General features: G+C 29.4%; 1 protein-coding gene across 1 annotated transcript in view; it reads left to right on the plus strand.

Annotated features, from left to right (window-relative positions):
* Window positions 1-24,521, plus strand: part of Prp8 (pre-mRNA processing factor 8) — a 76,006-nt gene that overhangs the window by 27,078 nt on the left and 24,407 nt on the right. The window contains exons 12-28 of the mRNA XM_076484641.1: window positions 189-443; window positions 1,850-2,059; window positions 4,300-4,416; window positions 4,713-4,919; window positions 5,262-5,425; window positions 6,233-6,359; window positions 7,453-7,645; window positions 8,773-8,960; window positions 10,196-10,434; window positions 15,286-15,432; window positions 15,940-16,150; window positions 16,574-16,690; window positions 20,853-21,100; window positions 21,599-21,778; window positions 22,703-22,838; window positions 23,328-23,497; window positions 24,194-24,323. Of these exons, the coding sequence (XP_076340756.1) occupies window positions 189-443; window positions 1,850-2,059; window positions 4,300-4,416; window positions 4,713-4,919; window positions 5,262-5,425; window positions 6,233-6,359; window positions 7,453-7,645; window positions 8,773-8,960; window positions 10,196-10,434; window positions 15,286-15,432; window positions 15,940-16,150; window positions 16,574-16,690; window positions 20,853-21,100; window positions 21,599-21,778; window positions 22,703-22,838; window positions 23,328-23,497; window positions 24,194-24,323 (3,039 nt within the window). The remainder of the gene's footprint in view (window positions 1-188; window positions 444-1,849; window positions 2,060-4,299; window positions 4,417-4,712; window positions 4,920-5,261; window positions 5,426-6,232; window positions 6,360-7,452; window positions 7,646-8,772; window positions 8,961-10,195; window positions 10,435-15,285; window positions 15,433-15,939; window positions 16,151-16,573; window positions 16,691-20,852; window positions 21,101-21,598; window positions 21,779-22,702; window positions 22,839-23,327; window positions 23,498-24,193; window positions 24,324-24,521) is intronic.

The following is a 24,521-nucleotide window of genomic DNA, read 5'->3' on the forward strand; positions in this document are numbered from 1 at the left end:
TTCATCAGTGGTCATCTTTAATGAGATTGTTTTTTATAATTTACTATTATTAGTATACTTGGATCTTGGAAAAAAAAGAAAATTTATGATAATTTTCTAGTTTTAAGGACTGTGGTGTTCATAGAATGCCTTGAGTTTGTATTGAAGATTCTTTTTTTTAATTATTTGTACTTTGGTTGTAATGATAGGAAAGGAAGAAGTCCAGGTTTGGAAATGCTTTTCATTTGTGTCGTGAAATCCTGAGACTGACCAAGTTGGTTGTAGACAGCCATGTCCAATACCGGTTAAACAATGTAGATGCTTTTCAACTTTCTGATGGCCTGCAGTACATCTTTGCTCATGTTGGTCAGTTGACTGGCATGTACCGATACAAGTATAAACTAATGAGGCAAATCAGAATGTGTAAAGATCTGAAGCATTTGATCTACTACAGGTTTAACACAGTAAGTTTATTCTTGTATTCTCAAGATGGGTGGTATGGGTATTAGCACTTTAATTAAAATAAAGTACAGAACAATGTTTTGACCTTCTTAAATCATCTTTAGCTTATTTTTGATTCCTTTTTAACACCATGAATGTATTAACATATAAAACATTATACAGTAGGTTACTGTAAATTAAATGCTGAATCATTTAGTGTGATGAAACTTTGTGCAATATTAGACTCTTCTATTTAAGAAAAACTGGGTAACACTATTAAATACTATTAGGATAAGTAAAATGAGCTTAGTTGTATACTTGTGTAGAAAAACAATGGGGTTTTTATTTTCAATGTTATGGTTCTGTAAGCAAATAAGATTGAGAAAAATAAAAATTACACTTTACCTTAGTAAAATCTATTTTATGATAAGTAACTTGGATTAAATTTTGTACTTAGAGATATGATACATTAGAGAAGATGGAAAACATAATGAAATGTCTCATTTTAATATAAGGGATGATAAAGGATCTTTACAAATATATCCTTATAAAATTAAGAATAAAAACATTTGTATAATTTTAATATTGGATTTCTTAACTCTGCTTTGATGCCTGGTATATTCAAATATATTGATAAATTTATTTCAACTAATTTATTTGAATGTAGCTCCCTAAACGTTTGTGGCATGTAAACTCTGACCTATTTGACAGAAAGGGATAAAAGCATAGTATGATGTGGGAAGAAGTATCTTTGATATTTTTTAAAAACAACATTACATTCAGATTTTAGGAAAATAATCTCCTGAAATGATACAAATACCAAGTAAAATATTTTATATTTGTAAACTTTCCACAATGGATACACAGTTTAACACTCCTACGAAAAGTGGGGCCTAATAGGCCCCAGAGCAACTTGAAAGGTCATTAATATTAGGCTAATAATTTTGTATTTAAATGAAATTGCCATTTAATCCATTAATGAATGGATTAACGAGATTCCCACTGTCCCTATCTACTATCTAGCGAAACCACAGCCAGGGGAACGGGCTTGGAGAAATCAGGACTAGAAACGTCTTTTCGTAGGAGTGTTAATGCAACAGGGTTATGTAATATATGTATGAGAATGAAAAATGTGTTATGTCTGTGATACTGTTTTAATTCATAAAGGTTTAAGTACTAAATTAACTGATGTAAAGAAAATTAGCACAATGATGAGCGGTGCAGAAAATGAAAGCTATAACCCACCAAATAGTTTAGTGCTATTATAAAAAATGTTGTAACTACAATTCACTATTCAATATTAACTGTGGTAGTAAGGAAAAAGTGAATAAATTATTAATCAGTATCAGTTTCATACTGAAATTATATAAAATAAAAATTAAGCTTAATTAAATACCTACACATTAATATTCCCTTGTTTATTTTTTAGGGTCCAGTAGGCAAAGGTCCTGGTTGTGGATTTTGGGCACCAGGGTGGCGTGTCTGGCTGTTTTTCATGAGAGGTATAACCCCTTTGCTAGAACGTTGGCTTGGTAATCTGCTATCCCGACAGTTTGAAGGAAGACATTCAAAAGGAGTTGCAAAAACTGTTACTAAACAGAGAGTGGAAAGTCACTTTGACTTAGAACTTCGGGCATCTGTAAGTGCTAAACTTGTATCTTTTCTGGAGACACTAAGTTATGATAGAATTGAATGAAGTTTCATACAGTTTAGGTAATAAACTGGAATGTTTTTTGTGGACTAGGTTTTAACATGGTTTCATTTTTGTTTGTTTTTATTAATTTTGGTTTATCAGTTTGTGAATACCACTTCAGTTCTAAGCCATACGTAGTTTAGCAGTTAGTAAGTCGTACTGTCAATTTGAGTGTTCACAGCTTGTAGTTGTCACAAAATTACACTTCATACTTTGTTATGAGCACATTATTAGAGTGATAGGCAAATATCATTATTCATTTACAATAGCTTAAGAACTGGCAGTGGTTGCTATTGGGTTGTAAGTTGCCTTCAGTTAGTTTACCAGCTCAATATTAGGGTTAGCTAGCACTGATAGCCTATGCTTAGTTTTTTACAAATGTTTCCACCTCTTTTAATTTTGTAGAAATATTCTGAAACAAACAATTTTTATGTGTTGTGCCAGTTATTACAATTTAGTGATTTTTTTCATTTTGTGTTTGCTTAGCACTTCATTTTAATAATTTTATAAGCTTGCATAACTCGTTGTGAAATTGTTGTTTATTGCGTGAAACATTTTCATGTTAATATTACACCTTAACCTTGTGATTTTGACCTACTTACATTTGTAACTTTCACAAAAGATCTTTATAAAAATAAAACTAGTTGAAATAGTCTTTATCTTCAACAGTCCTAAGATTATTTAGTATTAGAAAAATAAGATATTTAGTTTTGAATTTTTTCTGCTGTTTATAACAGAACATTCATTATTTAATGTAGTTATTTGCACTCAGGCTCCGAATAGTTCACATTCACATGATTTTAATTTTAGGTATGAAAGTACTATTTATTATTTTGTTTTCACATTTCATTTTCATAATCTGTAGAACCTCTTAAATGAATATCAAATATTTTAAAAGTAAATATTTATTTTATCTTCCATTTTCTCATTGATATTATTAGTCAATAATGTAATAAGCAGTTCAATGAAATTTAAGAAATAGAAATAGGCACATTCCTTTTAAATTTTCATACCATGCTTTTCAATCTTGTTTTTCTCATGTGCATAATTTTACATTCTTTCTAAAAATGTATAGTTTATTTTTAATTTTCTTTTCCACTTTGTCATTTATTATTGATGCAGGTATGCCAACCTGACTTTGTGGTGTTGTGTACTTATTATAGAGCAAAGGTTGTCCACACGTTTTTCACTAACACTTGCACACACAAATTGCACCATCTAGCTTAGACATTTCCATAAGTCAAATTACATCAAGTTAAATGTATATAATCACAAAATTTTCAAATATGCATTTATAAACACAAATAATTTATAACTAATTAAAATATAAATGTAAAACCTAAAAATACAATCTAATTGTTTAGCAAACTAATACATATAATGTGAGAAACACGTGCTTAGCACTATATACACTTCATGAGAACAGCAGACTGTCTTTTCTATTTCATACAACAGATCCATATACAGGTAGAGGTTTCTTTAGGCTGTAACTGAATAATGCAAAATATGTTCCTTTATTGGTTATGAACTTGCAACACAGCTTTGACTTTGCAGGTGGGTGTGGCTGATCTTAAACTTAGAAATATTAGAATGTTGTTTCACATGGAGAGAAATTCTTGGAAGTTTTCCTCCATTAATGTAAGACAGCTAAAAACATACTTTGACTATCTTGTGCCGACAGGCAAAATTAGATTGTTTTTTGACTGAGAGTTCTTAAACTTTAGAATTTTAACAGTGAATGAATCACAATAGCAAAATCTGCAGTTTTAATTGCTGTTTTAAATATTTCTTTTTAAAATAAAAGAATGAAACTTAGATAATATAAAATCTTAAGTTCTAATTTAGTTCATAATAGTGATTTCATTAATATATGTTTAAAGTGGTTAAATTTTAAATTTAATTTAGTAAAATGTGATGTGCAGAAAGGAGTTTGAAGAGTTAGCGAGAATCATAGGGTTAAGTAATTGCTGAGTAGAAATGTATGGGTACAGGTTCAGTGAGGTAGTATATTATATGCAAAACTGACATGAGAACATTATTGTATTTTTTATGGTGTAAATAGTAGTGTAGAAATGAAACTTTGGTTATAGCTAATTTCGTATTTTCACTATTTCAAACAATTGCATGTTTCTCAAATGAGAAAATGACATTGCCCTCATATAAATTCACAACATTTTGAATTATAGGTGATGCATGACATTCTTGACATGATGCCAGAAGGAATCAAACAAAACAAAGCCAGAACCATCCTTCAGCACCTGAGTGAAGCCTGGAGGTGTTGGAAAGCTAACATTCCATGGAAGGTGATCATTTACTGTGATTATGTTAAATATTTTGGCTGATCATCATACTAGAACAGCAAGTAGCATTGGAAGTTTTGATGTAGTTTACCTTTGAATTATAGAATTAATGAAAAAGAAATTACTAGAATGTGAAACTTTAATACACTTGATATTTATTGCAAGGATAAAATACCAGGCTAAGTATTTAAAATATAAGTAAACATTGTTGCTAATGTTTCATTCTAGATGTTTATAAGGTTTTCTTAGGAGATTTGAGAAAATCATTACTGTAAACTTAATGAAAATTAAATGCTTAGGTACCTGGTCTGCCTATACCAATTGAAAACATGATTCTGAGGTATGTGAAAATGAAAGCAGATTGGTGGACTAATACTGCTCATTATAACCGAGAAAGAATTCGACGTGGGGCCACTGTTGACAAAACAGTATGCAAGAAAAATTTGGGGCGCCTAACACGACTGTACTTGAAGGCTGAACAAGAAAGACAACACAATTACTTGAAGGTAAAGAAATAATTTTTCATTTGTGTGTGTGTGTGTGTGTGTGTGTGTGTGTGTGTGTGTATATATAGATTGATTAATTTTAGAAAAAACCCAACAGTGAAAATTTGAACATTTATAATAAGTGTTATATATAATAAAACTGGTTATATGTTTGATTCCTTAGTTTGATAGATTAAATGCCTTTGATATTAATTTTTATTTATTACCTGTAAAATTGATATTTTATTTCTAATAATATGTAAAACATTTTAAAACACTTACTGTTTTAATATAAATTAAAGAAAAATTCAGTTTTGTTGTGTAAACATTTCTTATACAAACTGTGCCATATTATTTTTCCAGGATGGTCCTTACATTAGTGCTGAGGAAGCAGTAGCTATCTATACTACTACTGTACACTGGCTAGAGAGTAGGCGGTTTTCACCTATTCCTTTCCCACCGCTTTCCTATAAACATGACACAAAGCTACTGATCCTTGCTTTGGAAAGACTTAAAGAAGCATATAGGCAAGTGCTGTTTAGTTAATAACCTTTGCTATTTTTTTTTTTTTATGTATACATAAAAAAAAATGTCTCAACTCTTACTTCCTTTCAAGCACTCAGCACTCAAATGTGATTCTCCTTAGTTGTTTTTGAGTTTTATATCAGTGTAGGGATCCTGATAGATGGATTATTCCCAATGCATTTGGATGCTGTGATCACGGGCATTATCCATTGTGACTCAAGGATGACAACAAGGAATGGTGATGGAAGAATTATTTTGAACTTTAGTCATATTATAATGTTGCTTTTGTTTTGTTTTAAGTTCAGTATTGTTTTATAGTGCCAGTTTCAGTTGTCTATTTACAGTTCATGTTTTTCATCATGTTACATTATTTATATGTTGTGTATAAATGTGTGTGTGTGTAACAGGAAAATACTTCATGAAATAACTTTGGTAGCCAGTTTCAGTTGTCTATTTACAGTTCATGTTTTTCATCATGTTACATTATTTATATGTTGTGTATAAATGTGTGTGTGTGTGTGTGTGTGTGTGTGTGTGTGTAACAGGAAAATACTTCATGAAATAACTTTGGTAGCAGTATATACATGTATAAAAATATACTACAAAATTAAGAAGTATTTTTCCTGTTACCATAATGAGTAAGATTTAGATATATTTTAGCTTGGGAATTAGTAGTTACACAAATTTTTAACTTTCTTTGAAACTTCACAATCTCTGAAAATGTTATTCCCCTAATTTCACTGTCAGTTTTGTTAAGTTTTTCAGGTTATGCAAATACAAACTTTATAGCTTGAACTATCTTTTTCTAGCGTGAAGAGTCGGCTGAATCAGTCCCAGAGGGAAGAGTTAGGACTTATTGAGCAGGCTTATGACAATCCTCATGAAGCCCTGTCACGTATCAAGCGTCACTTGCTTACTCAGAGAGCTTTTAAAGAGGTATAGAAGTCTTGAAGCTAGCTTTAGATTATGCTTTTATTTGCATTTCATTTCCTGTAGATCTCAGCTAAGTTTATTCATTCTCACTGCAGGCTAAATCCCAGGGACTGACTTTGTAACCATTTTGTGGTTTTTGTACTATAACTTTTAATATGCTGCATATTTTGACAAAATTTTGCAGATTATCAAGAAACATTAAAGGCTATCTTATACTAAATGTTTTTTTTGTTTAAGATTTTTTAAGTAATGATTTGCTCATGTATTTTTTCCTTTTGAATGTTGACTATTAAGTAAAGTGATTTAATTTTTAAGATGAAAAATGCTTTTGTGCATAAGAAAAATTTGAAGTTTACATACAAAATCTTAATAACCTTCAGATAATTATCAAACACTTTTTTTCAGAAAAAATGTTCTTATCTGTTATTTTCACTCTTTTTGTATCTCTTGTATGGGTGTGGTTGATTTGACTGGCCTCACATCCACCATAAAGAATAAGGAAATAGGTATAAATTACAATTTTATTGTTGTAGAATAATGACATATTATAACAAGAAACCACAAATGTTTAGTCCAAATAGCTAATAGATGTATAACATTATTGACCTTTCAGCCATTTCTAACTAACAGTACAGAAGTTGCAGTAAGGTATTGTATGTGCACTTGTTTTACCTATAGCTGATAGTATAAAGCTGGCCTATTCTGGTAGATCAGTATTTTGTAAAATAGTTAAAGTTTTGTTATAATATGTTACATGTGTGTGTGTGTGTGTGTGTGTATGTTATTACTATTTACAAACAAGTTCTTTTTCTTAAAACATTTATGTTAAGGCTGAGATAGCTGTTGTAAATGTGTAGTCACTTGGCTAGAAATTTGTATGAAGTGTGGTATAGTTCAAGTGGTTGTATTTTCACTTGATGTTTACAAAAGATGTTTATATGCTATACCTAGGTTAGGATAGAATTTGTAAAATGAGTATTGTAGAACTACTGTCTTAATCTGTATAACACAGGAATTCCTACTTTGTATAGGTGGGATAAACTTAATGAACATGTGTATTAATCTGAATGTAATTAGTATAATTTACTATATTTAGGTGGGAATAGAGTTCATGGACCTATACAGTCACTTGATTCCTGTGTATGATGTGGAACCTCTAGAGAAAATCACAGATGCTTACTTGGACCAATATCTCTGGTATGAGGCTGACAAACGAAGACTTTTTCCACCATGGATCAAACCTGCTGATTCTGAACCACCACCACTTTTGGTATACAAATGGTGTCAAGGTAACATGTTAAAAATATGTTCGTCTTTTTTGTTTTTTTCCCAGTTGTAATGTATTGTATTGCCAAGTTTGTTTAGAAAATTTTAATTGGCTGTATTTTGGCTATTTTAAAATCACAGAAATTTAGAGTATTTGCAAACAATACATATTTTCTTAGTAATTTAATTAGGTTTGGAAAAAAATATCAGATAACATGATTACTAAGAAGTTAACCATTGCTAATTTATGGTCATTCTTTATTGATACAAAAATGGTTTGAATCAAGCTGCTAATTAATTTTGGTCTGGACATAATCTAATGGTTAGTATGCTTGAACTGTAAGTCCAATGATTTATCGGTTTTGAATTGTTGCTGCAAAAATGTACTTTGTGCTAAGGGGCCATAGATGGAATTATAAGAATGATTGACAAATCTTATTGTTCAATCAGACAAGAGCTGGCAGTTTGTGCTGTTGACTAAGCTACCTTTCCTCTAGTTTGTCAATTCATTATTAGGGATAGATATGTGCAGACTATTAGAGTATTCTAAAATTTTTTGAATTTCCAAATTATTATTAATATTAAGTATTATACTGAAATTAACATTATTGATAAGTTAAAACTGGTGAACCATTAAGCTAGCTATTTTTATTTTTAGGGGGCTCATGTCATTGCACTTTTGACATTAGCCTCATTGTTGGCTGTATAGAATTCTCCTTTTTAAGAGTACAGTACTGTATACTGTCTTCAAGTATTGTGTATGAGACTTCAAAAATAGCTCTTTGTTGGGTTAAAATGCTGTAGGAAAATGGAATAAACTTGAAAATATGATGTAAAACTTTTCATACCCAACAGTCCCTACAACAATCAAAATATATTTTATTAAAAAGAGTATATCTAAATGACTGTCCATAAATGTTCAAACCTTAACAATTAATGCAAACTATATTCTTTTGGGATTTATCCTTGTAAAGGTTAAACAGATTTTTTATTTGAAAGCAAATGTTGTTTATTAACTTTTATTAGGTTTGGCTTTCATTGTTCATTTGCACTTTTTTTTAGTGAAGGAAAGACTTGTTTCAGCTTTATTTCTCTGTGCAGTATCTTTAGAGATTTATTGATAATTTAAAAAAAAAATGTATACTTCTAGGTATAAATAACTTGCAGGATGTATGGGACACTTCAGAAGGGGAGTGTAATGTGATGTTGGAGTCCAAGTTTGAAAAAATGTATGAAAAGATTGATTTAACACTACTTAACAGGCTTCTACGTCTAATTGTAGACCACAATATTGCTGACTACATGACAGCTAAGAACAATGTGGTCATTAACTACAAGGTGAGATACTGGTTCAAACATTTAGAATTTTATTTGTGTATTCTGTGTTTATTATAAGGCATTTCACTTGGGAGCTCAAATCATCTGACACAGCAGTGGGTAATAATTTACAGTTCAGTGTCTGTGTGTTGCATAACTCTTCCAAAACTGCTGACGGGACTGACTTCTAAGTGATATCAAATGAATTGTTCCAGTCTTGAATTTTGTACAAAGGTGAAATTTTCATCCCACCTCTTGGAGATCTTGGGGATTTCCTTAAAACCCCTTTTCCTACACTGCTGAACTTGCTAACATCTTAGTGGTGCCAAATGAATTGTCTCAGTCTTATAATTTGCATATAGGTAAAATCTGGGTAATGTGAATATTTTACAAAAACTTTGAGGATATCCTGAAAGCAGACCCCAAATTTGACATTGATTTACATTACAGCACATAAATAAGTAGAGCCACTAATTACTGCTTGTACCTTGGTTGAAGAAATTGTATTTTAGTTGTAATGACTATGATTATTAAACTGGAAAAATGTAAAATAATAGTTTAAGCATTAAATTTGGAATATAGTGGCTCTATAAATGTGAGCTTACAGGCCTGTTGGTTTGCTAGTGGACAGAAAATATTGAATTTTCAAACATATTCAATGAAAGAAAATTAAATTTTATATTGTAGAATGTTTGATTTAATATTGTTCAGAAACCTTAAATTGCTCACTTTATAAATTTTAACATTTCTGGATGGTGGGGTTTTCAAAAACCCTTGATTTGTTGAGATTTTCATTCATCAGAGAATCTTGTCAAATATTACAGGAGGAAAGTACAGATCATTATGAACATTTTCTTGGTTAGTATATCAAAATCATTTGATTGTTGTATTTGGATACAAGAAATGGACCATCTCTAAGAGAGTGTGTAATTTTCAAGTTTTTCAACATCACCACAAGGAAGCACAGGTCTACTGAAATAACACCTAAAAACATAGTTGGATTGCAATTTACTTTTGACATAAGCTCCCTAATTTCTGTGTGCTTGTTTGTGTATAGTGTTAAACCCTAATCTAGTTGTTTAGAATTGCTTCACATTTTTATTATTTTCTTTTATTAAAGAGCTTTTAACAATGTATATTTGTGTATAAGTATTAAAAATTTGTTTCACTATAGTATTTTGTGTTTCTTTTCACACATGTTTGTAGTTCTACCAAAACTTGTTGCATTAACAAAAGTGTTTGGCTTGTATATTTAGGATATGAACCATACCAATTCCTATGGTATCATTCGAGGGCTACAATTTGCCTCCTTCATTGTCCAATATTATGGATTAGTGCTAGATCTTTTAGTCTTAGGCTTGCAGAGAGCAAGTGAAATGGCTGGACCTCCTCAAATGCCCAATGACTTTTTAACTTACCAGGATGTGGCAACTGAATCTTCTCATCCTATTAGGCTTTATTCACGTTACATTGAAAGGCTGCATTTATTTTTCAGGTACAGTTAATGATGATAAATGTCTTTTTTGCATTGCATAAGTTTCCAGGTTTTGTTATTAATCTACTATTATATCAGTATCTTGCCAGTTATTTTATTAGGCTTAGTATTGATATACATTAACTCTTTGACTATGGGGCCAGGTGAATTGCTCCTACTAAATCATTGAAATAACCATGAGATTAGGCATACTATAACTTTGTATAATATTTGCTCATTGTTACAAAATTTTACAGGTTATTGGTAAACATTACAAGGGTTTTGTACACAGATATAAGATGTTTTAATTAAGTATTTTAATCAGAGATTTTCTTATAAAGTTTTGCTTTTAGAATGTTGACTATCCAACATTCTAAGTAATTTTGATTTTAAGTTTAAAAATGCTTTTGTTCATTTGAAAATTGTTAGGCTTAATTTGTGTAATTTCTACAACCTCTTAGTTAAATAGTAAACCTTTTTCAGTAAAACTTTATTTTCTCTGACCTACCTCTATATGAAATTGGTTAAATTGATCAGTCTCATAATCACCATAAGAAATTAAAAAATCTAAATCATATTTTTTCTTCCTAGAATGATTGTAAATTATAATTGTAAACCATAATTGTTTTTTCTGAATAACTCAAACGTCATAACAGTATAAGACTTATATTTATTAAATTATCTGTTTTTATTAACATTCAAACTGTCTAGCTAATAATCCTGCCATGCAAGTTATAAATGTACATCTCACATTGCCGTATCTAATGGTATAAAAATAGTGATTTTGCAGTTACATTATAGATAGGGGTGCATATCTCATCAAAGTAGTCAATACAACATGCAACTAGATACAGAAGTTTCACCAAAGGATTGTTATAACATTTGACAGTCATGTCTGTAATTTATTATTTATTAGCTTTGTCTTATTTAAGTGCTTTATACATTACAGTGCTTTTTTAAATTTATAGATTTGATCAACTGAAGGGCACCTTGGATGAGAAATAAAATAAAAGATAATATATGTATTTTGTTATTGTTAATTTGTTGCTTTGCACGTGATTTTTTGACAGAATAAACAGACATCTAGTACTCAATATTCCTCTACTTTTATTGAATTATTAATTTTTAACAAAAATTTTTGTTAAAAATCCTGATTTTTTTTTGTACAAAAGACTTGTTTACTAACAACTTGCTACATTTTGTGAAGATACATAAATCTTATCATATCAGACAATGTATTAATACTATTATATCATTGTATCACTACACCTTTAATTACTTATATAAGCATGTTATGACTATTTTACAAATACATTCTTAAATTTCAGTTATTTTTCTTAAAACATAAAGAGTAAGTACAGGGTGTTTGGAAAGTCATTATGCACTTATATATTTATTAACAGACAAACCTGCACAGTGACTTTCTGAACACCCTGTACAATATGTATAGAAAAAAAATATATTTCTACTTTTTACAGTGTTACATAGTTTTATACCCAAGTTTCATAATTGCTAAGTCCATTAGAATTTTACAGGTGGAAGATATAAGAAAACAATATTTTTAAAGATTTTATTTATGTATTTTGGAATAACAAAAAAGTATAAATTACTTTAATGACAACACAAAAATCCACTGTAATTTGTCATGCTTCCTGTTTGAGGTATATTTTGGTCTGAAAGATATTGAATGTAGGTCATGTAGATCAAAATGAGCACTTCTGATTGATTATAAGCATGTAGTTTACCCTGTTGTTATGGGTAGCTAGGACATGCCATCACATTTCTAGGCTTACATTCAAAATTTTAATGAGCTATCATTTTATGAATATATGTCAATAAACTTGGTACCAAACTTTAGTATTTTACATTAGTTAATGTCTTGAGTTAAAAGTAAATATCAAAATATGCTGGTATGTCATCTTTTTGGTTTGGTCAGAGTATATTTTATGACGCCCATAGTACAGTGTCTGATATTTGCAAGCTAGAGTAAAAAATAAAAATATATTCTATTTGCTCTGATACATCATAATATTTATTAAATCCACCATATTGACTTCATAATTTGTGAAGACATGTTTATCTTCACCTGCTTTTTTATACCTCTACATTTATAATCAGATGAAAACTACATTTCCTCTAGGTAATTCTGTCAGTCTTTTTAAGTTATTTATGAAAGAAAAGCTATTATTATTTGAGAGTTTGAAGTGCTATGATCAGTGCTATTTTACAAACAAAAATTAGAGTTTTTTATACTAAAACATAATACAATTACATTACAATAGATTTTTGTGGTATTAGTATAGTCATTTATAATGTTTTTGGTATTCAGAAAATAAATGCACAGAATAAGCTTACAACAAATTGTTCCTACATTGATGTAAATTTGGACAAGGCTTAGTATGTGGGTCAGCAAGTAAGACTCACAAGTGCAAAAAGAACTTCAAAATATCTTAAGTAGTGGTGGTTATTGTTTTTCAGATATTTTTCATTTACTGTTGTATGTTTTAAGAAAAATAACTGAAACTTCACTGTACTTTACAAAATAGTAGAAACTATGCATTTATTGGTTACTGTGTATGTATGGTAAATTAGGAAATAAGATGTTCATATGCATTTTCACGCCAGTATTGCAAGAAAATCCCAACTATTTAAGTCTGTTTGATTGGATACAACATTGTACAGATAACATCATAAATATTTTCATTCACTTTTATAAAGTACTTTAAACAATTCTTGTTGCAACCACTGTACTGTAAAGAAGTCATCAAATTCTACCCCAGTGTATTCTCAAAGCCTGGTTTCAAATAGTTTCCATAGGATACATCAGTTTAGAAACTTTCTACAAGGTCATAATATAAATATTTTATAATACTTTGGGCAGTTATACTGATAAATGCTACCCCACAGTATTTTCAAAGCAACAAAAGTTCTGTGAATTGTGCTGTGTGAGCTTGTTTGATATTGATGGTGTCAAAGTAAGGAGCAGTGATTTGTTGTTTTATTATCAGTTGGTATGGTTCTACTTCAGCTACTAACAGTAAAATAAACATTAGAAATAGGTGCTAAAAGACTAGAAGAAACTTTTAGGTGGTTTACATTTTCTAACTTTGTGATTCTTACTAAATGAGGGCCGATGGTAATATTCATTTTGTTTCATCTAGTTTCTAAGTCAGCTTCTAACACTAAAATTACTGTAGAAAATAAGTATGAAAATGTGAGAAGTATAGACTCTTGAAAACTTTGTGACCAGTACTAATAATACTGTAATAATAATATACATTTTATTTTGCACACTGCAATATTTATTTTTGTTTTATAACCTGGAGAATTAAGCATAATGTTACACTAGAGGAAATAAGAGATAAAAAAAATAGTTTTAATGAATAAAGTATTTGATATTTTATTCCAAGGTTATTTGTTTATTTATTGTTATAAAAGTAATTAAGATCATAAAAATAAACATACTAGGTAAAGTAAGGAAAGAAAAAAATTATAAAAAATTTCATTAGGTATACACACCAGCAGCTTTGCATTATGTGCTGTTAGATACAGTAATATGATATGCATGTATGCTGTTTGATTTTCTTGTGTCTGGGTATTTGCAGTCAGACATGATTCATATTTATATTAATGAATATAGACACATGATTTTATGAAATTTAAGCTATTTAGAATAAACATTTGTTGCTTCCTGTTAGAAATTGGAGTTGTTATAGAACAAAAAAAGGTAATTCAAAATGTATTTCCTAATTCTTTATAATGGTTATGAAATTGGTCAAATCAGCCAGTGCCAAATACCATAAATGTGGATAAAATGACAGATTAATTATATAAAGTTTATCAAAAAAAAAGGTTGATTATCTTGAAGGATACAGAGATTATACAAATGAAACTTAACAAATTTCAGATAAATTAATTTTAATTTTAAAGCCAAAATTATTTTGCACATTGGATAATCAACATTCTGAAAAACATTTGCTAACAAATCTTAATACTTAATTTAAAAATCTGATATTTCGTGTATGAAAGTCTCGTAATGCTTACTAATAACTTTCATAATCATAAAGATTTACTTGCATTATCAAAAATTATAATACACTTATCTCATGGATACTTTTGTGCATATAGGCTGGGTGTAGTTTAACAAGTATTTTCAACAGAGGAAAAGGTAGGAGGAGCTACTGTGCTGGGCTTGCTGAATATGAATTGCAGCAAATATAGGAGATTTGTATTTTATATTCTAGCTTGTCAGTATTGGTGATTTGAGTTTGATTTGTTAAAAATTTTCTGTACTTCACCTTTTATGATGCTCATAATAAAATTGTGCAAAAAGCAGAAGACTGTATCATATGACACATGCAAACATGATATTAAGCAATTTTTCTAAAATTTACTTTTAAATTAAAAATTAAATACTGCATAATATTAATATGTGAATAATAAATTACAGCTTAATTCCAAATGTATGGACATACATTCATAAAATAATAGTTTAATAAAATTGTGTATAAAATGTGAAGTGCTTTGTATCCCACGATGTGGAAAAGGTAACTTGAAACATAATTAAAAGTGAATTAACAAAGTTATTATATTTAGTGGGAAATGAAAGCAGGTTAAAACCATGTATTTATTGAATGTGGAATACTGTTTAATAACTAATAAATAAATGTTTATCTAAACTGTTAAAATTAAGTTGCTTATTAGCTTACATATGGGTTTCAGTTTAAAATTAACATACTTATAGATTTTAAGATGCTTCTTATCAGTCACAAAATGTATTCAAACAAGTTTCTTAAAAACATTGCTTATTACAATAGATTTTTAATTTTAAGGTTTAAACATAATTTTTCACTAAATATTCTGTTTTTATAGATTCTCAGCAGAAGAAGCTCGAGACTTGATTCAAAGGTATCTGACAGAACATCCAGATCCAAACAATGAGAATATTGTAGGCTACAATAACAAAAAATGTTGGCCAAGAGATGCTAGAATGAGGTTGATGAAACATGATGTAAACCTGTAAGTTTTCAGCAAATATCCATCTATCATCATTAAAAAAAAACCAAAAAAAAGAGTATTGATAAACTTTGATTAAGAAATATTTATGAACTAGTTTTCTACAAAAAGAAAAGTATTTTGAATAATTTTTTTTTAAATATAGCAGTGATATGTATAAAATGAAACTGAACTACTTATTTATATTTTCTATTTTCTAAAATAATAAACAACTTTCATTTTTTATTATCTGTTTCAGTTAATACATAAATTTGGGTTTTTCACTGTGATACTCTTTTTTTCATTCAAGAATTAAGAGTTAGAAACTCAAAATGAAACCATTTTCAATTTTGTGTATTAAACTTTTAGTATTAAAATAAGATGCATGTATATTACAGTATGATGTTTTCTTATTTGAAATAGTGATTATGTATAATTGTATAATATACAGTAATATGTACTCATAAGATACTTTGTGCAGTGGAAACACCTTGAAAAATGTGCTTAACTAATATTTTTCTAACCCTATAGTGGACGTGCTGTGTTCTGGGATATAAAGAATCGGCTACCACGATCAGTTACCACAATACAGTGGGAGAACAGTTTTGTATCGGTATATAGCAAAGATAACCCAAATCTTCTATTCAACATGAGTGGATTTGAATGTAGAATTTTACCTAAAATCCGTATGACACACGAGGAATTCACTCATAAAGATGGAGTTTGGAATCTGCAGAATGAAGTATATACAAACCATATGCATAAATCAAATAAATTGTGTTAAAGTATTATAGGATGGTTGTTTCCTAAGCTTAAATAGTTTCATTGATCAATTGTTGTTCATTATATGTTATACAAATCACAGTTTTTAGATTAATTTGAAATTATGTTCATGTTCAATAGAAGTTGTCTTGTGAAAGCAATCACTGTCATTTTATATTTATATTGTAATTTAAGTAAACACAAACAGTATATTGAAAAATTAAGAAGTTTTATGAAATAAGTTGAAATATTCCTTTAAGGTACTACTTTAATTTTTGTATTATAACTAATGAAATTTAGAATCTGTATTGATAATTTTACAGGTAAGAGCTTGTTAGTTGAAAATATCTTATCTATATAAAGGTAATGTTTTGGAGTTGGAATAAGGTTTTGGTTTCATCAGGTGACCAAGGAAAGAACAGCTCAGTGTTTCCTGCGTGTTGATGAAGAATCTATGCAGAGGTTTCATAACAGAGTTCGACAGATATTAATGGCATCAGGCTCTACCACATTTACTAAGGTATTTGTCATTTCTTTAATTTTTTTTTAATTTATTTATTTATTTATTTTTTTTACAACTGTGAGCAATTGTTTGTAGCTCTATCTCCATGAATGTTTGTTTTTTTTTATCTTATTTTCTGTAAGTGTGGATGGTAAACTGAGTAAAAGTCATTGTTGTTATATATATATGTGTGTGTGTGTCTATATATATATTTTTTTTTCTCTTGTTTCCTTTCCTTGAACAAGCCAACTTTATGAAATACAGACATGGAGAAAATAAATTTGGAAAAACCAAAAACATGACAAACCTTTATTAAACCAATATTTACCAAAATCCTACTAAAATTGAGGTAGATTCATTTGTCCTCTAACTATTCCTAGGCATTTGCAGTTGGAGCTATCATATATGATTTAATCAACTAATAATGATTCAGTATGTTTCAGGAAGTTATTTTTGTTCTAAAATGCTTAGGCTTCATTGCTTTAATAATGGTTAAATATATGTTAGTTGGTGGGAATGGTCACTAGGATTACTGATGTAATTTTTCTGGTTTTCTCTTTTATTATATAGGGTATACGGACAGTTTGTATTTTCAGTCATTACTGGCATAATTAGAAGATAAATGTAACTGTTTAACACATTTAAATTTCCTGTATAGTGTGTGTGTGTATCTTCACAAAATTCTGCAGTTTTTCATTTAACACCTGTAAATCTTTCACATACAAAAGAATCATATTTTTTAGTTAGGTATTTTTAATAAACTAAAGATTTATCCATGAATATATTGAGTATTTGTTTTGAATTGTCTGTGTGCAGGGTAGTTTTTATGTTAAGAAAAAAGTACTTTTACTTGTCTCAAAAATCTCTGATTTTCTTTGTGTAATCCTTAAAACCTCTCAAACACATTTCAAAAGTTTGTTTTTTTTCAGTAAAACTATTGTATCTATTTTCTATACCCTAACTCAAAATTGGATTAACCAACCTGGTTACCACACACACAAAAGAATCAAAATAAATATAAATTACCTTTTCTTTTTTTTTCCTAGAAGGGCTTCATTTTATAACATTAAGTAGCTTTAAGCTTGTAACAGCAGAGATACCAACTGTTATGATTTGAGCATAATCATTACGATTTTGGTGTATACACTACAACTATACACTCATACAGACAAATATTATGACGTTTTGCAACCCCAAATTATTATATAAAGTGATAAATTGTTTCCCCAGGGCTTGAAAGGGGTGAAAGGAGAATTTCTAGTTAGATACAAATAAATTTTGATAATAAATAAAAGACATAGTCCAAATGGCTACTTGCGATAATCATGTTTGTGCTTGAAATAATAAAAAATATTTGTATCTCCAATGTATACCACCAATAGTTTAAGTGTGGTGCTTCTCCATACTGGGTACATGTGAGAATCTATAGTTACGTCATCAGTGCTTGTCAGCCAATCAGCTCTCGCCTAGATGTTTATTTCTCGTTTTCTAAGCGGCATAGAAACACCAATGTGATTGTTCACAAGATGCAAAAAAAGACCTCATTCACCAGATTGTCTTGTTTCTGGCAAATCTAAAAGGACTAAAACTGTGAATCAAAAATTTAGGAAAGAGTATAGTGCAAAATATCTGGTCATTTTGTACAGTTTGTCAATCGATTTTTTCTGTGGCGCATGGCGGGATAAACGATTGTTCCAGACATACAGAATAGGCATTTCACCAACAAACGGCTGAGGCGAAGACAAAAGCGATGCAGATAACGACATTTATTTATTCTGAGTAAGAATTCAGAATATGAAACCGTAAATGCAGAAGTGATGTTCACGCAATTCATCATTGCTCATAATTTACCCCTAGCTGTAGCCGATCATGCAGGACATCTATTCAGAAAAATGTTCCCAGACTCTGATATAGCAAAAAAATATGGCTGTGCTAGAACCAAAACTACAGCTATTGTACAGATGTTGGTCTGTGAAGATGACAAAATGATTTCAAGCATACTTACTAACAGTGTTTACTGTTTAGCCACAGATAGATCCACAGGCATGGATAACTCAAAACTGTATCCAGTGGTTGTACGATATCTGTACGAGCTCTGTCTACAATCATTACGCTCAGTCATTTGAAATAGTTGGCATCTCTGTAATAGTATACAGCTATTTACAATTAAATTTTATTGTTTTACTGCTGTCTTAACCATGTCTAACTACCATCTGCATCACAATAAGTTTTAAATCACTCTGGAACGTGAGTCTCATGCTATGCTATTAAATTAGATTACCTACATGCTGCGTGTGTGTGTGCTTTATGAAATATTTTTATTATAGTATTTGTTTTACCTAATCTAATCACAACTAACCTGAAAAGATACCTATTTTTACATTTTAGTTACCTTTATAATAATAAAGAATAAACCTAAAAACAAGAATAAATTAAATACCCAGTCTTTTTTGCTTTTGATTGTCAATTATACCTAAGCCTACATATTTTATATTAATGATAGTAGTGCATTAACTAATTTTTATTAAATAATACACCAAAGAATGTAGACTAGTAACATGCTAAAAGCAAACAGTTTTTTCCCAACACTCGATTTTTCTGTTTTTCTAACTATGCAACAACAGTTGTTATGAATTCATCCAAGCTAATTGTTAACTCAACCATGGAAATGAAGTTGTACTCTGAATGAAATAGATGTTTATCTGTTCAGAACAGTGTTATATGATACATGTTTTTGATAGATTAAAACTCTTCTCTTTTTGTTGTTTCTAGGTAGCATATAATTAAATAGATGAGAGAACTATTAACAAAGCCTGAACGACAGTATATGGCAGGAGGGGTGTAATTTTATATTCATAGTTCTGTAACCAAATAAATTATGGTTTGCCTGAGTATTGATGATATTTTAGAGAGGAATTTACCTTTAATTTCATACATTTTGAAGGGGTGGTGGATAAAATAAAAAAGGAAAGAATCCTAGAGAAACTGTGTTACTGTGTAACACTATTTTTTTTTAAAATATTCTCTTATAGAATTAAGATGTTAAAACTTATAAACTATTAAAAGTGTTTAAGCCATGTTAATTTGTGTAACATAAGCATTTAGTAGTTTATTAAAAATTTGAATGTAAAACACTAAAACTGTCTTGCATAGTAATAAATACCAGAGGTGAAGCAGTTAAACATTAATTCTAAAATTGCATTTTTTTGTATCCCATCAATCATTTAAGGAATTTATTTATCTCACATTGTTTATACATACTTGCAAGATGTATATACTTATTAAGTGGGATGTTACTTGTTTCATTTTTATAAAGAAGATAATAGTAAAATAAAAACAAAATGTTAAGTAATCAAGCCCATTGGACATAATTTTATTTTTGAACATTTTTGTATTACCACTGACATATATATTAGTACAACGTATCATAATTGTCTTATTGCATATGTTTTTAGTTTGCACTATAAATCTGTGGATTACTTTGAAAATGAAATACTTTTCTATGATGCAAGATTATGGACTTTAAAAAAAAAATTGATTGTCTGATTTTCTTCTACAATTATATGATGTACTTTGTCTTATACCTTTAGTTAGTATCCCTTTGTACAGTTAATATTGTACTGTTAACATTTTCATTTAATGTATTTTCATCTCAGGGTTGTAATGAAAACATGCATAATACATTGAAAACTTTGTTACATGGAGTAGTTATTCTACTGTTTTCTTATTTTAATTAACTTATTGGTGTTTAGTTCAGTAATAATTCTACATTTTGATATGAAATGTTCACAATCAAAACACTGGAAACTTAAATTGACTAAACAGTGACACCATATGTCATTAATTATATTTTTTGTTTGGAATGTGTGATAACTTTGGTTGCTAGAATATGTATTTCATCTGCTAATGTCATAATACCCCTTTATTTTTATTACTTACCAGCATACTATTAATTTTGAAATATTTTGTGTGTGCAGATAATGAACAAACATTTGCTTTGTTTAAAACTTTAGCTAAGACTGAATGAAGCCAGAGGCTTTGCAAGCATATGCAAATGTTGTAGCAAGTGATCATGTATTAAATTTACTCAAATTAAAAAGTGGAATTTTGTTGCAGTACTTACTTTTTCTCTTCTTTTAATAAAATGTTTTTAGTTAGAAACATTTTGTTTCCTCCTTAGATTGTAAACAAATGGAACACAGCTCTGATTGGTCTGATGACATACTTTCGTGAAGCTGTGGTGAACACCCAAGAACTATTAGACCTACTGGTGAAGTGTGAGAACAAGATTCAGACTAGAATCAAGATTGGACTTAACTCCAAAATGCCAAGCAGATTTCCTCCTGTTGTTTTCTACACTCCCAAAGAGTTGGGTGGCCTGGGCATGTTATCTATGGGCCATGTACTTATTCCACAGTCTGACTTAAGGTGAGTTTTGGATCTAATTAAATCATCTGTAGGTACAGTTTTCTCTGCAGTTTTGTATAATGTGTGTTTGAAGTTTATTACTTATATATTAGTGTTATACAATATTAATACAATATTAATATTAATATATTGTTATATTAATATTAGTATGTGTGGCACTAGGATTTCAATTGTTAGTACATTTTGTTACAAGTTGATTTAAAAGCACAACCTTTATAGTGTGATTGTGAAAATAAGCTTAAATTTTTTTAAAAATAAAAATGAATAAACCATTTCAAAACTGAGTTTTAAAGATTGAAGATGCTTATACTTATGAAGGTAATAACATATCACACACATTTTTTCCTGGTCCAGAAAAACTATTATCTTTTATGTTTCCATTTAAGTGTTTATTAAAAGTCAGATCTAGCCTTGTGATAGCTCTAGTTTAACTACATTACTGTTAACATAGCTTTTTGATCAATTTAAATAAACTTAAAATAAAACTTTTTTTTTCAGATGGTCAAAGCAAACAGATGTTGGTATCACCCATTTTCGATCAGGTATGAGCCATGATGAAGATCAAGTTATTCCTAACTTGTATCGCTATATCCAGCCCTGGGAGAGTGAGTTTATTGACTCGCAACGTGTATGGGCTGAATATGCTCTCAAAAGACAAGAAGCACTTGCCCAAAACAGGTAAGTATGGAAATTATACTCCTTCTGTAGTTCTACAATATTTAAATGAAATCTAATTATGAGTTTCTAACAGTAATGTACATTTTTATAAGATTTTAAATATAAATCATATTCTTTGCAATTGTCCAATATTTTAAAATAGTTTTTTGACATTTGCCAGTACAAAAATATTTGTGTAATGTAATGTTACAGATTTAAACAGAATGACTTAAGTTCAGTTGCAATGACAGTATAAGTGATGGGGGGTATTGGGTAATGTTTTTATACAAAATTATAGATTAATTTCTTAGTGTTTGTGTGTGTATATTGTTTCTATATCTTAGTGTGTAAAACAAAATGTAAGACCCTTTTCTTTGTTATAATCTTTTATAAGCATTTACTAACAATTTAGTTATTAACATCATTATAGAAATTGTTTATGAACTTTAATATAGATTGACTTCCTATCATAATGAGTCAGTTAAAAATTTTGTATTGAAGTGGTTAATTGACTGATGCAATTTTCATTGAGCTTAGAACTATGACAAATAAAATACTGATTAACTACTGAGTAAGTCCTGTATTTGTAACAAAGTGAAAGTCAAATATCGTAATACTAGCAACTCGATTATCGTGATAAACTAATGAATTAAATGTCAACTGTTTAATGCTATTGATTAGTGTCTAAAAATTATAATACTGGTTGATTTCTATATTACTGACAGACTAAATATTTACTGTTGCAATGCCACTGACTAATAATTTCACAGTTGTGTAAAATTAATAGATGAGTACTAAAATATTGATAAGTTGAAATTGAATATTGTGGCAGAATTATTGTTGAAAACTGAGATACTATGGAGTAATGATAGAGAACCTTAATTTTGGAAGAATATGCTTGTGTGCTTTAATAGTGACAGGTTCATGATCATTCGATTATTCCAGGCGGTTAACTCTGGAAGACTTGGAAGACAGTTGGGATAGAGGTATTCCAAGGATTAATACTTTGTTCCAGAAGGACAGGCACACACTAGCCTATGACAAGGGATGGAGAGTTCGAACTGATTTCAAACAATACCAGGTACTTTTATCTTCAAAAGAGGTTTTAAAGAAATATTTGTTTAACAATTTCTGCTCCAAAAAAGAAAACTACTGGTTAGGTAATTTAGATGATAATATTAGTTAAATTGGTAAGAACAGTTAGGAAATGTAATAGAGGTAATTAATGTTTTAACAAAGAAATGGGTATGTGGGCACTACAAAAAAAAAATTGCTGAAGTAAACTAATCTTAAAAAATGGTGTGTGTGTGTGTGTGTGTGTAATATGAGTATAAAGAAAGGATAAAATTAAACTGTTGGTTTGGTCAGACTTCTGTGTTTATACAATTTTCAGTTTTTGAATTGTGAGGTTACTAAATTTTTTTTTACTTGAAATTTGTTCATGTTTTTAATGATGTTTTCATTGCTTTGTCTGGTGTGTGAACAGTATATTAGAATTAAAGAAGACATGTACATTTTATATATATCTTGTGAACAAACACTGAATGGCTATACTTTTGGGCACAATTAGGTGTTGAAGCAAAATCCTTTCTGGTGGACACACCAGCGTCATGATGGAAAATTATGGAACTTAAATAACTACCGTACAGATATGATCCAAGCTCTTGGAGGAGTAGAAGGAATATTGGAGCATACTCTTTTCAAAGGCACATACTTTCCCACATGGGAAGGTCTTTTCTGGTGAGAAACAAACTTGATGTTTTTTGTTTTTTTTAATTTGTGTAATGTTGTAAAAGTCGTAAATCATTGGCAAAGTGTCAATTATTCAATGTGGTTATTGTTCATGACGAGACTATTTTGAAGAATCAGTCTCCTCTAAATATGGCCTGTTAGCTTTATAAAAAAATTCACATTCAGTCTTCCAGAACTTCAGAAACTAGTAAATTATAACAAGACAAAAATCAAGACTACCCATTTTAAAAAATTAAAACAAATTCACATAAAGTGAATTTTGACTTATAATTTTTGTGACTTGTTATACATGATTACTTATGAAATATTTTTATTTTTTACTTGTCTATTTTAAAAGCTATAATTATAGATTCTAGTTGTGTTTTGATTGTTTTTGTGTAGAAGACACATTAAATAAACAAATATTTTTTTTTTACATAATTCTGTTTCTGAAAATGTAGAAACCAAAATTTTGTATTTTTCATTGAGGTAAGTTCAGTAACTGATATACGAAGAAGAAAAAAGTTGATAGAACAGTTTTCCAGCTTGTTAGTTCTTTTTGTGTTTTTGAATATATTGTTTTAAAAGGATGTTATATTTTGGTTTTCAGAAACTGATCTCTGATATACTATCAAGATAAAATGTGTATTTTAATGTCTTTATTTAAAAGAATAATTTAAGTATTTTATGTTTGTTTGTTTATAGGGAAAAGGCCAGTGGCTTTGAAGAAAGTATGAAGTACAAGAAATTGACTAATGCTCAAAGATCAGGTCTTAATCAGATTCCAAACCGTCGCTTCACTTTGTGGTGGTCTCCTACAATCAACAGGGCAAATGTAAGTGATCTGTTAAAGATATGTGGATATTGTATTGTAAGTTAGTTTTAAGAGTTGAAGCACATGAGTAACTTCATGGTACAATGTGAGATATGTTCATTTGGGAAAGTGATGGGAAAGTATATTTATAAATGTTCGTGTACTAGTATAGGTACTTAAGTTTAATATATAACTTTTCAAACGTGTCTGGAATCATGG

This window comes from Tachypleus tridentatus, chromosome 13 (assembly GCF_004210375.1).
Source record: "Tachypleus tridentatus isolate NWPU-2018 chromosome 13, ASM421037v1, whole genome shotgun sequence".
Classification (NCBI taxonomy): domain Eukaryota; kingdom Metazoa; phylum Arthropoda; class Merostomata; order Xiphosura; family Limulidae; genus Tachypleus; species Tachypleus tridentatus.